This window comes from Dryas octopetala, chromosome 1 (assembly GCF_963921425.1).
Source record: "Dryas octopetala chromosome 1, drDryOcto1.1, whole genome shotgun sequence".
Taxonomy (NCBI): Eukaryota; Viridiplantae; Streptophyta; class Magnoliopsida; order Rosales; family Rosaceae; genus Dryas; species Dryas octopetala.
The window spans coordinates 4,951,867-4,966,496 of NC_141366.1; the positions used below are offsets into that span (position 1 = coordinate 4,951,867).

General features: G+C 36.7%; 1 protein-coding gene across 3 annotated transcripts; it reads left to right on the plus strand.

Annotated features, from left to right (window-relative positions):
• The first annotated feature begins 1,175 nt into the window (after window positions 1-1,175).
• Window positions 1,176-13,719, plus strand: SFR6 (sensitive to freezing 6). Of its 3 annotated transcripts, XM_086239404.1 has the most exons (17): window positions 1,176-1,554; window positions 2,638-2,706; window positions 3,149-3,237; window positions 4,941-5,053; window positions 5,257-5,358; window positions 5,908-5,998; window positions 6,118-6,714; window positions 7,565-8,174; window positions 8,730-8,809; window positions 8,974-9,056; window positions 9,870-10,106; window positions 10,492-10,663; window positions 10,968-11,488; window positions 11,731-11,907; window positions 12,320-12,691; window positions 13,285-13,460; window positions 13,544-13,719. In XM_086239404.1, exons 1-16 carry the CDS (start codon window positions 1,313-1,315, stop codon window positions 13,429-13,431), a joined length of 3,702 nt encoding a protein of 1,233 aa, XP_086095530.1. In that variant the 5' UTR covers window positions 1,176-1,312; the 3' UTR covers window positions 13,432-13,460; window positions 13,544-13,719. The 3 variants fall into 3 exon arrangements, with proteins under 3 accessions (XP_086095530.1, XP_086095525.1, XP_086095535.1); XM_086239399.1 differs by having other exon boundaries at window positions 13,285-13,719; XM_086239409.1 differs by having other exon boundaries at window positions 1,484-1,554; window positions 3,199-3,237; window positions 5,913-5,998; window positions 13,285-13,719.
• The last annotated feature ends 911 nt before the right edge of the window (window positions 13,720-14,630 follow it).

The window sequence follows — 14,630 nt, forward strand, 5'->3', positions numbered from 1 at the left end:
AGAACATGGATTATCTCCTAACCTCGTCTTTTGTTCAAATGTTTACTGAGCAATATAAAATGTTTAGCTCCACGACACTTCCCACACAAACTAGCAATTTTCTCTTGCTATATCTATTTTTTAAGTTATGCCACATAAAAACATAACAGTGTGAGACAAAGAAGCACATCAGCAGCACAACAATGTTTCCTCCTTTCCCAACCAGACATAGCTTTGCATTTTTCAGGGGAAGGGAATGTGAAATTTTTTTTCCTGTATTTGGTAAACTTGAAAAAGTAAACTAGAAATTTGAAGAAATAAATGTTGTGTTTGGCCAGTTTTTCAATTGTATCCCTAATTTATTATTTATTTTGAAATAATAACAAAGTTATTTTTGTCAAAAAAGAAGCAATAAATGTTTTCTCAAGAAGGGGGAAATCAATTTTATAGTTTCAGGGTTTCATTTCCCCTCAATAAGGGCCTCAGATTCTCTTAGATCATGAATTGATTTCCCTTCCCTATAGTACATATACTTACCAAACAAGAAAATGAAATTGATTTCCTATTTTTAGGCCTCCAAAACTTGAACCAAACGGACCCTTAGTTCTTCCTATCAGCTTCTCCGCCCATTTTTTTTATCTCCCAAATTCATCTATAATACGAATGTCAAATGATTACATGCAAACAAATTTAATGGTCAAAAATTTATTTCTTAATAGTGGAAAGATTAATTTGCTAATATTTAAGAATAAAAAAATTGTTTGTATACCATATTTGCCTGCAGATTTTTCCAATCAAACCATTCACTAATATTTTGTATTTTCAATTTTCTTGTTTTTTTTTTCTTTTTCTTTTGTGTGGTGTCTGGGATCACTTTCTTTGCTTACTAATGTGCCAATAGATTTGCCCAGTCATAAAAAACCCAGACCACCCAGTCCCAAAAGAATCTTTAGGCCAAAATCCCAACCCAAGGCCCCAACACAACACCAAGAGCCAAACAAAGATAAGACTTTGACATCTCCAACCTCAACACCAAACACCTGGAAATTGGGTTTGGAGCCACATATGCCTTTGTCGACCACACAAACCATGAAATAAGCTCAAACTCTCAAACTGCTTCAAAAGGCAAAAAAACAAAAAAAATACCCAAATCCGAATCCACTCACTCACTCACACATTCACACACTAACCCCACTACTCTCTCTCTCTCTCTCTCTCTCCTTGACACAGTGATATCTGTCGCCTTCAATTGCGACTTTCCACCACTTACATTCTTCTCTCTCTCTGTCTGCTTTGCAATTTGTATATATAAATTTATTAGGGTTTTGGGCCAATGAGTCAAGTTAAGGACGCTGACGACGAGCCCGTGGCTCAGTCCATTGAGAGCGATAAGCCCGAAACGGAGAGTATTGAAGAAGAACCAGTGGACAAGCCCGACGACGATCCCATGGAGGAAGACTCCGTCAGTCCCAGTCCCAGTCCCAGTCCCGCCGCTGTCTTTTGTATTAGGCTTAGGCAGCCTAGGTCCAATTTGCAGCACAAGATGAGCGTCCCCGAGCTTTGTCGCAATTTTAGGTAAAATTTCAAGGATTTCCAGCTCCAATTTGTGGAATTATGCTTTTTTATTTTATTTTATTTTTCTTAAATTTTTTTAAGGGGCATTTGATTGAGCTGTCTTTGGTATTGGTTTTGAAGCGTAATTGTGAAGAAATTGGAAAGAATTGTCTTGGTTTGAGCTCACTTTATGTAGAGGAGTTTTAAATTTACTAAATTCAAACAACATTTGTTGTTATTTAGTGTCTAGTGAGGTGGGAAGGAGAGAAAATGGTGGAATTTTGAAATGTGGTGAGAGATTTGTTTGTGTGTATGTGTGTGAGAGAGATAGCAGCAGTGAAATGGAACAAAATTTGTTGTTATTTAGTGTCTAGTGAGGTGGGAAGGGAAGAAAATGGTGGAGTTTGAAATGTGGTGAGAGAAAGGAGGGTTGATACTAGGTTGAGATAGTACGGATATTTACCGAAAAAATTGGATCAATTACTTTCCATGATGTCGAAAACCAATTGTGGCCTTCTTTATTAAATGAAAAGTGTAAGAGGTATTTCTTAAATGTGGATATACAGGGACATGAGAGTGCTAAGTACTGAATAATGGCCACTTCATTCTTACAAGTGTCAAGCCAACTTCCCTTGCTTTTTTTATTTTTTGCTTCGTCATTCCGTCTTTGGTATGACATAATAATAACTTGCATTAGTGTCAGAGACGCTACAGGTATCAACTGTGTTTTGGTAAAGGTAACTTAATGTTTGAAAATAGTTGGATTTGATTGACTTCCTCAATCACGGGCACCATGATACTGCTAAAGAGCCCTGGTCATCTTACTTGCATGCACACTTGTGGACGTTATCTCATTACATTATTTGGTATTAGTATTTGTGCTTAATATTGATTTGATGAAAATTACATATAAACAATTGTATTAATAAAATAAGATTTTCCTGGTGAGCAATTTAATAAGTAGTTCTTAACCATCTGATATTCTTCTCTTGAGGTGCATGACATTTGGGATTTTGTAATAAATACACATATATTTGTTTGGTATGTTTTCAGTTACATAAAGAGGATTTGGGTTAATGCATAGTCTATTTGCTTGTTTCTCAGTGCTGTTGCTTGGTGTGGGAAGCTGAATGCCATAGCTTGTGCATCAGAAACTTGCGCAAGAATTCCAAGGTTGGCTTTGTTTGTTCATCTGCTCACTTTTCTTTCAGCCCATGAGATTGTCTCTCTAGGCGACTCATTATATTTTATTTTTATTTTTTGAATTTATCTACAATGCAGCCTTACCGCAATGTTGCCACCCATTAAACTAAACTTTATTTATGTGATTGATTGATTGCTATGTATAGTTTTAAATCTGTGTTATAATCTCGTTCTCTTTCTTGCTTAAAATTTTGTTTCCTTAACATTACAATAATTATACTGTTGTTTCCAAATTAAAGTTTTGGCCTATATTTCTTTCCTAATCGCTAGAGTGTAAAATTTAGGCAGCTTGGTTAGTGGGCATTAAAGCTGGTTTATGTTTTGGCCTATATTTTATTTATTTTTCTCCCTACCTAATAGTTGAATTCGTGTACGGTTATGACTATTCTTCTTGTTCTTGGTTTTTCTGTAGTTCTAACGCAAATCCACCTTTTTGGATTCCTATACATATTGTGATCCCAGAGCGACCAACTGAGTGTGCAGTGTTCAATGTCAATGCAGGTATTTTGCTGGTTTATCTGCTTTTATAAGAGCCTTTGGTTCTTTAGATTCTTTGCCTACTTTTGCTGCACTGCAACTTGTTCATTGATAACTGCTATGAAGGTTTAATAATTCTTTTTAAGTACCCATTTTGGGAGGCATAGCTCACATATGGTTTTATAGTTAGATCCGTTTTAAGTTAGAGTAGTTGCATAGTTGCACATCATTGAGTTTCAATAGTCACTGTACTGTTGCAATGCAGAGAAAATACTGCGAAAATTGTTTACTTGATGCTTTAGGGTTATTCATACCAATTTCTTTGACTAATATTAATTTTTAATGAAAAGAAGTTCAACTTCCTGGTTGCACAAATTGTTTTTGTTTATGGACATCTATATATGTCGTTTGGATTTTGAAGTGACTATTTTTTCCTTTACCTATAAAATTCCTTTTTTTTTTTTTTTTTTGAAGTGACTATTACATACAAAAGTTGTCTTCAGCATCTCATACTCCACCAGCTCACGTGTGCTAGTTCTTTAAGGCCATGTTTGTTGACCAGAATGCTTGAACTGGAATAGGAATTGTAGTCCTTTCCATAACTATTTTGGAATGTGATGGTTTTGAGATTTCCATTACAGCGTTTGGAACAAATTATTAATCGAAATTTAGAAATGACTGGAATGGATTAAATTTTTCCAATAATAACCTTATTCCTTATGATTTATAAATTTTCAATATCAAATTAAATTCAACTCAATTGTATCAAGAAAAAACAACATAATTCAACATCTGAAGTGAAAAATGAAAAACGAATACTAAATATGTTGGATACTTTTTTCGTTTATAACTTTTTCTTTTCAATAGAAAGTTGTTGACCAAATATTATACAACAAATATTCATTTCACTTCGTCTTCTTCCCTCAAACCAGAGCCTTCACATGACACCCCCCTTTTGAGCATTCTACTGTCCACCGTTCCACTTCTCCCACCAGTAAACAAACCCACATACTCAAATCTACATATTATTTCACTCCCACTGCATTGAAATTTAATTTTTTCCATCTACCCTTTCTTCGATCTCACACACTCCTTCCTCACCCTTAGAGTCACATCAACAAAAAAAAAAACTCCTCAAATTATAGCCATTTGTGCAGATTAAAAAAAAATTAAGCCAATTATTTACATGTTTCTTCACCAAATCAATGACGATGTCAATGGGTGCTGCACAACACAAATAAATCTGGAAATGAAGTACAGAGATAAGGGTTTCCTTTGATAATAGGGGCATTTGTTGTAATTTTGCATTCCTGTGGTGGTGTGGAATAGAATTCCCACCTGTTCTCCCGTAATTCTATTCACCCGGTTTAACGTAATTTGACTCCGGTCAACTCCGTGTTCTTGTTTCCATTCCAAGCGCTAAAATGTTGCCAAACAACACTTCTTGATGGAATGGGAAACTAATTCCCATTCCTGGTCTAGATTACAGCCAAACAAACATGACCTAAGTGTTTCAACCTCATTTGGTTATTCTGTAAAGTAATTAAAGGTACGGTCATGCCTTAACTGGGGTGAAGCCTCCTGAGTGGACATTCGGCATATGATGATTAGCATGCGTTCTTTATATGATGTGTTAGTTTAGGAAGTCCTATTTTTATATGATGCACTTTAAAAATATTGGTCCTAATTTTGTGAATTGTGATAGTTAAATTGAATACATTTTGCAGATTCTCCCCGTGATTCTGTCCAGTTTATTGAATGGTCCCCTTCTTCTTGCCCTCGTGCCTTACTAATTGCCAATTTTCATGGGAGAGTAACGATCTGGACCCAGCCTTCTCAAGTAAGCTATACTTGCTGGATTGATTTCTTCAAATTCCTAGATGACTTTTTTCCCTTACAAGTTTTTGACGTGGCTATTGCAGTATCAGCTCAAATGTAATAATGTTGGCCAATAATCAGCATTTAATTTTATCTTTTCTTCCCTCAAACTTTATTTTTGGTCAAGCTATTGTTTGAATGTTTATATGTGGTCTATCTGTTCAGGGACCAGCTAATCTAGTACATGATGCTAGCCGCTGGCAACGAGAGCATGAATGGCAGCAGGATATTGCAGTTGTTACAAAGTGGCTATCAGGGGTGTCTCCAGTAAGAAATTTTTCTGTCTATCTGGTTTCAAAAGATAATTTTTGTTTCTTGTTCTCTCCATTCGAATGTATTTTGTCCTTTGGAATGCAACATTTTAGCTATCTTATCATATGAACTTCCCATTATGTAAGAAGTATGACTGAGAACCCACTGCTGTATTCCAGAGTCAACTTTCTCATTAATTGCACGGACATTTTATAAAAGGGCATATGTACAAGCCTGAATGTGGCTTGCATTTAGATGTACTGTTCCCCTCTTAGTATATGATGTATATCTACTACTACCTCTTACTAATGGTCAAGAATGGTGAACTTCGGTTATCTTGTCGACTAGTTTACTAGCTGTTGTGGTGTTTGCTAACGAACAAATAATGTGTTTTTTCGGTCATGATTCTTTAGGTTTCAATGTTGTGTACTCCAAGTTACTATTTTTTATACTGCTGTATTTCACATTTTGTGTCTACTGGTGTGATCTACATTATCCTCTTTCAGATGTTGATGTTCTAATGTTGTTGTTTTTTTTTTTCCTTACACCTTTTAAATGAACCAGTATAGGTGGCTTTCCTCAAAATCAATTACTCCCTCGAATGCAAAGTCAACTTTTGAAGAAAAATTTCTTTCACAGCAGTCTCAAAATTCAGGTCCCTCCCCTCCCCCCCCCTCTAAACCTCTTGTATTTTCATTTTTTCTGATATGCAATTTTTAATTGTGCAATGTAAGTTTGGTTGGTATCTGATGCAATATTTGGTTTTTGTTTCAGATCGGTGGCCCAATTTTCCTTGCGTTTGTTCTGTTTTCTCTTCAGGCTCTGTTCAGCTTCATTGGTCCCAGTGGCCTCCTAATCAGAGTAGTGCTGTGCCAAAGTGGTTTCAAACGAGCAAGGGGCTCTTGGGTGCTGGGCCTAGTGGGATCATGGCTGCTGATGCTATCATAACAGACAGTGGTGCCATGCACGTGGCAGGTGTTCCAATTGTAAACCCATCCACTGTTGTTGTTTGGGAGGTCACTCCTGGCCTTGGAAATGGATTTCACGTAACTCCGAAGATGAGCACAAGCAACGGGGTCCCACCTTCAATAAATCCACCCAATTGGGCAGGGTTTCCCCCTTTGGCTGCATATTTGTTTAGCTGGCAAGATTATCTAATATCTGAAGCAAAGCAAGGGAGAAAGCAGACAGATACAGATCACAGTGATACTGTACCACTTCATTGCTCTCCAGTTTCAAATTTTTCAGCGTACGTGAGCCCTGAGGCTGCAGCCCAGTCTGCAACAACCACTACGTGGGGATCTGGAGTTACTGCGGTTGCCTTTGATCCAACTCGCGGTGGTTCTGTCATAGCTGTGGTCATAGTGGAGGGTACTAATTTTGTTTTTCTTGAAACCTTTTTCCTTTTTTAAATTCAATTTCAAGCTGTTGATATAATGAAGCATGCATTTGGTTGTTCTTTTTTTAATCCTCTTCTCCTTAAGTTATTTGTAAGAGTTTAATTTTGACCAACATGAAGTGAATGGCATGTTTTTGAAGTATTGACTTATCCTTATATGGCACTTCTGTAAACCGTTTACACATTCTTATATGAATGAATTTAACAAAAGCACAACCAATTTTTCTCCTTTACATACTGTTGGAACACCACCTAGGCCAATCTCCTCACTTGTTGAAGTTTCTCTTTAGTTATTTTTTTGAAATCTTCAATCCATGTCCTGGATTATATGTACACTTTGACAAGATTCTCTCCTTTATATACATTCAAGACAATCTTGGTTTTCAAAGTTCTATGTTTCTTCTTGTTCAGTGGAAGTCGTATATATTTTTCCACTTAATAAAAAAAAATTATTTTTCCTGCTTTATTGAAAAAAGGTATTTTTCCACTTCTTTGCAGCCTTCCATTTATTTATTTATTTCATTATTTTTATCTTTACCTTACCTTTGATTCTTCTGCAAGATCTGAGATTTTATTCCCTACGACCTCTTAGATAACAATGGCCCAGCACCATTTTCTGGGTCTTATTTCTTCATTGTGTTACTTGTCTATCATTTTACGTGAAGACCTTTTCTGTACCTACAGATAATGGGCTTTAGGAAATTCAGCGATCTATTCTTTTTGCGTTTTTTTTTTTTCCGGATAAGAAACAAAATATGTTTAGAATTACACGAGAACTATACTAATACCATAAAAATGCATCATATGTTTTCACCTGTGCAGGACAATACATGTCTCCTTATGATCCAGATGAGGGTCCTTCAATTACAGGATGGAGAGTGCAACGTTGGGAATCATCTCTTCAGCCTGTTGTCCTTCATCAAATATTTGGGAACCCTACTTCCAGTTTTGGTGGGCAGGCACCCATGCAAACAGTTTGGCTGTCCAAAGTGGACACAAGCATACAACCAACTAATGATTTTAAAAGTCACCAAGCAGTTGCAACCTCTGATGCAAGGAAGACATCTGATTCTAGTGTCGAGAAGGCAAAAAGAGTCAGTTTTGATCCTTTTGACCTGCCAAGTGATGTTAGAACACTTGCTCGAATAGTTTATTCGGCTCATGGTGGTGAGATTGCTGTTGCTTTTCTCCGGGGTGGGGTTCACATCTTCTCTGGTCCAAACTTTGCACCTGTTGATAACTACCAGATTAATGTTGGATCTGCGATTGCTGCTCCAGCCTTCTCATCGACAAGCTGCTGCTCAGCTTCTGTTTGGCATGACAGTTGTAAGGACCGTACAATTTTAAAAATTATACGTGTCCTTCCTCCTGCTGTTCCAAGCAGTCAAGTGAAAGCAAACTCATCAACCTGGGAACGTGCAATTGCGGAAAGGTACTTCTTAAAAGTGGTTAAGCTTTGTATCTTCCACCCAGGTTAACCTTGATCCCCAAACTTAGTGCTTATGGATGTTTAAGTTACATCAGATAGAGGTTGGATATATACATATATGTATATATATATATATATATTTACATGCTCTTTCTATTGAGGTATACCTCAACTTATTTATATTGAGGTATGCCCTATTGGGGCCCACACGAGTCGTTTTGTGTCGATCCGAACCGTTTAATTTTTATATCTCCATTGATAGATCATCCTTGCCAAAAATTAGCCAAATCGGAAATTATTTGCCTATCTAACTTTGATCAAACAAATGAACGGTTTCATCAAAAATATTTGGTTCGTTCATTTGCAAGGATGATCTATCAATGGAGATGTAAAAATTGAACGGTTCGGATCGACACAAAACGACTCGTGTGGGCCCCAACAAGGTCATACCTCAACATAAATAAGTTGAGGTATACCTCAATAGAAGGAGCCCGTATATATATATATATATATATATATATATATAAATTTTCAATGGAGTGATGATTCTCATTGCAGGTTTTGGTGGAGTCTTTTGGTTGGGGTTGATTGGTGGGATGCTGTTGGCTGTACACAGAGTGCTGCCGAAGATGGCATTGGTAATAAATTTTAGATTCTTTTTATGGTATTATTGTTTATCTGATCAATAACAATGTAATACAGGAGAATTCTGGAAAAAATTATGTCTCCTTAATATATGCATTTTTTTCTTTTAAATGTTTTGCACAACCCTTTCCGACCTTGGTATATGTTTTTGTTGCAGTTTCACTGAACAGTGTCATTGCAGTACTGGATGCAGATTTTCATTCTCTTCCCTCTTCACAGCACAGGCAACAGTATGGTCCTGTAAGTTTTTCTGGCCATAACACAGGTTGTACAAGATTCTTTTGGATTCTTGTTTTATATGCTAATTTGCTCGTGAAAATAAAGAACAAAGGTGTCATTTTAGTAAATTTATTTTCTGCAGTTTACAATGCTGTAAAATCTTAAACCCGGTATGCTATATCATAGGCTGGATTGTGGTTGCTCCCTTTCATCAAAATTTTTCTACTTTCTCATGGATGTAATATAGCTTGTTATGTGCAAGTTGTGATATATGCTGAAGTTTAGATGCATTCATGTTCCTACATATTTCCCCTATGTGAATAACCTCAATGTGCAAATGTAAGTAGCTGAGATGAGTCTCATGCTGTTAAATCCCGCAGTCCCTGCTGCAATACAAATAGAATAAGATATGCTGGCAATGCAACTTACTTCTTAGTTGCTTAAGCAAAATCTCACTTATATCGCATCTCTGTTTTAATTTTTTTTTTTTTTTTGAAGATACCATGTATTAAGTTGAAGATCCGAAATTGTCCTGGACTTTCTTATATCTAAAAAGGTGTCTTGGAATTGTTTAAAACAGATTACATGGGTAATGAGAAAAGTTCCTCTTGGCTAGATTTTTTATAAAAAGTCAAGCCCTGCGAGTATGATTTGTTGGCCTAAAGACTAACTTCTTAACATACTTGCTTGCTGTGGCATGGCCACATCATGCCTTACTTTCATGTTATCCTTTCTTATCCCCTCGTGCATCATTACCATGCCAGTTTTAGTTTTTTATTTTTGTTGAATGCATTTATTGGTTTGACTAAGAAAATTATATCCGTTTTGATCCAGAGTCTAGACAGGATCAAATGCAGGCTACTGGAAGGTACAAATGCACAAGAAGTTAGGGCAATGGTGCTAGACATGCAAGCCAGGCTGTTGCTAGACATGCTTGGGAAAGGAATAGAATCAGCTTTGATAAATCCGTCTGCTTTGGTACCAGAGCCGTGGCAGGCATCTGCTGAAACGTTAACTGGCATTGATCATGAAGCAATGGCTGTTGATCCAGCACTAGTTCCAAATATTCAGGTTTGCTGTTGATTCTTTGAAGTTTATGCACTGAAGATATGCCGATGTGTTCCCTGTAATCTGACATATAATTGGTGGTTGTGTTACATTTTCTTTTTCAATTTGTTTTTTAATTGCTAAATGTGTACTTAAATGTCAATAATGAGGAATCCAGTGATATAAGTGCATCGTTGTGGGTTATGTCCTGGCCCTTATTTCCATGAAATGAGTAGTAGAAAGAGCAACTCAGGCTGAGCTCATTTGGGCTTGTAAAGCCCAAGTATTGTTATGGAGAAAGTTGATTGAACCTTCCTCCAGTCAGCTAATGCCCTTGGATATCATTGTTTTAAGATTTTCCTTCAAATTTCCAACTGTTTTCTTTCCTAATCTTTCTACTGTAATGCAGGCTTACGTTGATGCAATTCTTGATTTGGCTTCACATTTCATCACTCGTTTGCGGCGCTATGCAAGTTTTTGTCGCACATTGGCAAGCCATGCTGTTACTGCTGGCACTGGCAGCAATCGCAATATGGTGGCTAGTCCTACCCAAAGTTCGGTTTCTCCTGCAACAAGTCAGGGTCAGTATGCATTTGTCTTCTCATTATGGAAAGTTAAGAAGATTATTTCTATTGTTGGGTTCAGGTGCAAAAAAATAAAAAACAGTTGAATAATGTTCTACATCAGGATTGACCAAATATGGGTTCCTGAATCCCAAACCATTTAGAAGTTAAAATAACTTCAGAGGCAGTCTGTGTAGCATGATTTTTCTTACTCATGAGGTGGTTGTTGATTATTATTTTTCTTACTCCTTATATTGCATTGTCCTCAATGGAGCATTTTCGTTGACAATGTAATGCCATGTTTTTTTTTTTTTTTTTTCAGGTGGTCAAAATGGAACTACAACTTCCACAGGAAATACCCAGATGCAAGCTTGGGTACAAGGTGCCATTGCAAAGATTAGTAGTACCTCCGATGGAGTGTCCAATTCAACTCCAAACCCCATTAGTGGTCCATCTTCCTTCATGCCAATAAGTATTAACACAGGAACATTTCCTGGAACACCTGCTGTTAGGCTAATTGGGGATTGCCATTTTCTTCATAGGTTATGCCAGCTTTTGCTTTTCTGTTTTTTCTTTCGGCGAACTCAGCTACCCCGTTTTATTGGGGTTGCGCAGAGAAATACTGATGCAAATATGCAAAAGCCTCAGCCTGGTGCTCCTGGGAAGGTGGAGGAAATCAGTTCCGTTTCAGCAAAACCATCGTCAACCATAGTCAGACCAGATGAGGGTCAGGTAGCACGGGCTGGTCAGATCATACCTGCAGCAAAAGGAGTTGAAGAAGGGCCTGCTGGAAGGTCAAGATTGGGTGCTGGAAATGCTGGTCAAGGGTACACTTTTGAGGAGGTAGAAACTGGTGCTCTTTTCTTTTCAGGTCTCTGCACAAAAAATGACATGTTGGCTTTTTGTTTAATGTCTGGCTAATATTTAATCTTTGATTTGTGAACTGGAGATGTTCAATCTTCATGTCTCATTCTGAAATTTGACACACTAAGGGCATCTTTAATTAATTCAATAATTTTCTCCATCAAAGAGAACCAGTAAGCAGAACCTAGAATGATGTAATGCACTTGGTTGCTGTGATGTAGGTGAGAATTCTTTTCCACATTCTTATGGAACTTTGCCGGCGAACAGCAAGCTTGGTGCATCCATTGCCAGTTTCTCAGGTGGGAAGCGGCAACATTCAGGTGCGGCTGCATTACATTGATGGAAATTATACTGTACTTCCAGAGGTGGTTGAAGCATCCCTAGGCTCTCATATGCAGGTATAGTTGTTACATGGGTGTTGCTGTCACTTGTCATCAATAATGCTGTCCAATTAAAGTCTGACTTGGGAGTAAAATAAATGAGGATTTCTAAACAGATTTGATTTCCGTGTATGTGAGATACCCATATGCAGCAAGAAATGCTACTGATGATCATTGTAAAAGTGTGCTTTATGGTAAATTTTAAAGTGATATATACTAGTTGGATAAAAATGGATGTAGTTAGAATTTCATAGAGAAAGTGGGTCTCCAACTAGTTAGCTAGTTGCTTAAAATCTTTAAAATCCCATATAGTAATTTATAGTTATCTTTGTTAGTCTCAATCATGATCTGAAATCCCATGGTTATTTCTTATTCTATTTGTTAGTGTTGAATTCTTCTCTAATTTTCTTTTCTCTGATGGGCTATACAGAATATGCCCCGGCCTAGAGGTGCAGATGCTGCTGGTCTGTTACTCCGAGAGTTAGAACTCCACCCCCCAGCTGAAGAGTGGCACAGGCGGAATATGTATGGTGGGCCTTGGTCTGATGCAGATGATATGGGTCCTCTGGATGATACTCCCAAGCTATGTAATTCTGCTGACCCACTTGATCTCAGTTCATTGGAAAGTTCTGATGTTTATTATGGAAAGTTGTGGCCGAGGAAGCGCAGGATGTCTGAAAGAGATGCAGCTTTTGGCTTAAACACTTCTGTCGGTCTTGGGGCATACCTTGGTATAATGGGATCACGGAGAGATGTGGTTACTGCTGTATGGAAGACTGGTCTTCAAGGGGTTTGGTACAAGGTTTGATATGAAAACTCCTCCATGTTTTTATTTCTCCTCATCGTTTGATCTTGAATTCCTCTTTTATTATGCTAATGGCATCATTTCTTTCGGGATCACTTAATAAAATGCAGATGTTGGACAAGTTCCACAGGATATTGAATTGTCAATAGAGTGGTTTCTATCTAGAAATTTCCTTAGTAAACGGGAAAAATATACCTTTTTTGATGTGGTTAGTTGGGATGTCATCAATATCAGATGCAGATGACTTTCCTGTTGTTCCAAATTTTGGATTTGAATATCAGGGATTTCTGATCTGCGAGACTGCTTTTTAAGTTTCTGATGTAAAGAGCTTGCAAATATAGGTGTGTCTGTCTGTCATGAACAAGGAGACCTTAGCCGTACTACAACCTTAAATTTTGCACCTAGATTTCTTGGCCTAGAATTCTTTGTGAACTTTCTCACATGTCAATGTGCAAAGAAATTCACATAATGCTATTTACAAAGGCAGTACCTGATTTCTTCCTGGTTTGGTGGAATTTTTATATCCTTTTATGTGTCTGTATGTTGTGTTGCTTCAATCTTATTATTGTACTGTTATTATGTGAATGCAGTGCATAAGATGTTTGCGGCAGACTTCAGCTTTTGCTTCCCCAGGTGCTACTAGTCCGCATAATCAAACTGAGCGGGAGGCATGGTGGATCAGCCGCTGGGCTTATTGCTGTCCTATGTGTGGTGGAACATGGGTTCGAGTAGTATAGTTCACTCAACTCACTCTCTTATTTATTGGGTGGGTTCCTTCTTTTCCATTTTTCATATGGAACAAGTTCGCATAACCGTTGCTGACCATTGACAACTAAATGATATGCCCAGGGGAACATAGAGGGACTACGAGGGTCATGCCCCTGCAAACTTTTGAAAAAAAAATAAAAAATCAATATAAGTTGTAGAATACTATATGTAAATGTAAATATATTTTTTCATCTCTTATGTGCTATTCCTCATGAACATTATAATTAAATTAAATACTATTTAACTCAATTTTCACAGCATCAGTTGGATACTTGATCTTTATGGTTATAGACGTATAGGTGATACAGAATTTTTTATTTATTTATTTGATTAATTTTGCTTTGTTTTTTTTTTTTGTTATGAGTGGGTTTAGGCTGTTTAGCTGAACCCAATTATTTTGTATCTTATCTCTAATCCAACTTTTTTTATGTAATTTTTTTTTTTCCACATTTACACTTTGCAAGAAACTGCAACTATTGGTTTATTCTTTACTTTGTTTTGTTTTAAGAACTTACCCTCTTCAAAATCAAAGCCCAATTTCTTAGTAAGAAAACACTTTTAACGTAAATACTAACGTAATACAATCAGGTCATAGATAATTAATTAAACTCTAACAAATGCATACAGCATTACAACCTAATATTCCAACAATTATTCTTTAGCATACTTTTAACAAATAAACTCTAATTGTAGATATTTAAATGAATTCACAAAATTTCTATGATTATATTTATGGGTGTATTGTCATTTAAAAATGTGTCATATCATTCACACTAATTATATGGGGAGGTAATATATGTATATTGTACCCAACTGGACAATTTCATATTACTTTTTTAAATAATAGAAATTTTTTTTGAAAAACATTAACTAGACATTATCGAGATTATTTAGAAAGTTATTTGAGATATTGGTGAAAATTAAGTAATTATGTTTTGGCCTGCTTCTGTCCATGAATACGTACTAGCATTTTTGAGGAATAACATTGAGATTCTAGCTGTTGTTCTTTTGGGACATGGAGCAACTGAAGGGTGGTGTAGACAAGTTATGCCATTAGGGCGGTCATTGAGTATAGTGGATTTTGGGTTTTGGTTATTCAACAAATCTACCTTTGTAAAATGGATTATAATCACCTTAATTAATGAGAGCAATTGATTACATATATTTA

Excerpts from the sequence above, each read along its gene's own strand:
- SFR6 (XM_086239399.1), top strand. The coding sequence starts at position 1,313 with ATGAGTCAAGTTAAGGACGCTGACGACGAGCCCGTGGCTCAGTCCATT. Across the intron at positions 5,999-6,117 it reads ACAGCAGTCTCAAAATTCAG|ATCGGTGGCCCAATTTTCCT; the intron begins GTCCCTCCCCTC and ends TTTTTGTTTCAG. Across the intron at positions 8,810-8,973 it reads TGCTGCCGAAGATGGCATTG|TTTCACTGAACAGTGTCATT; the intron begins GTAATAAATTTT and ends TTTTTGTTGCAG.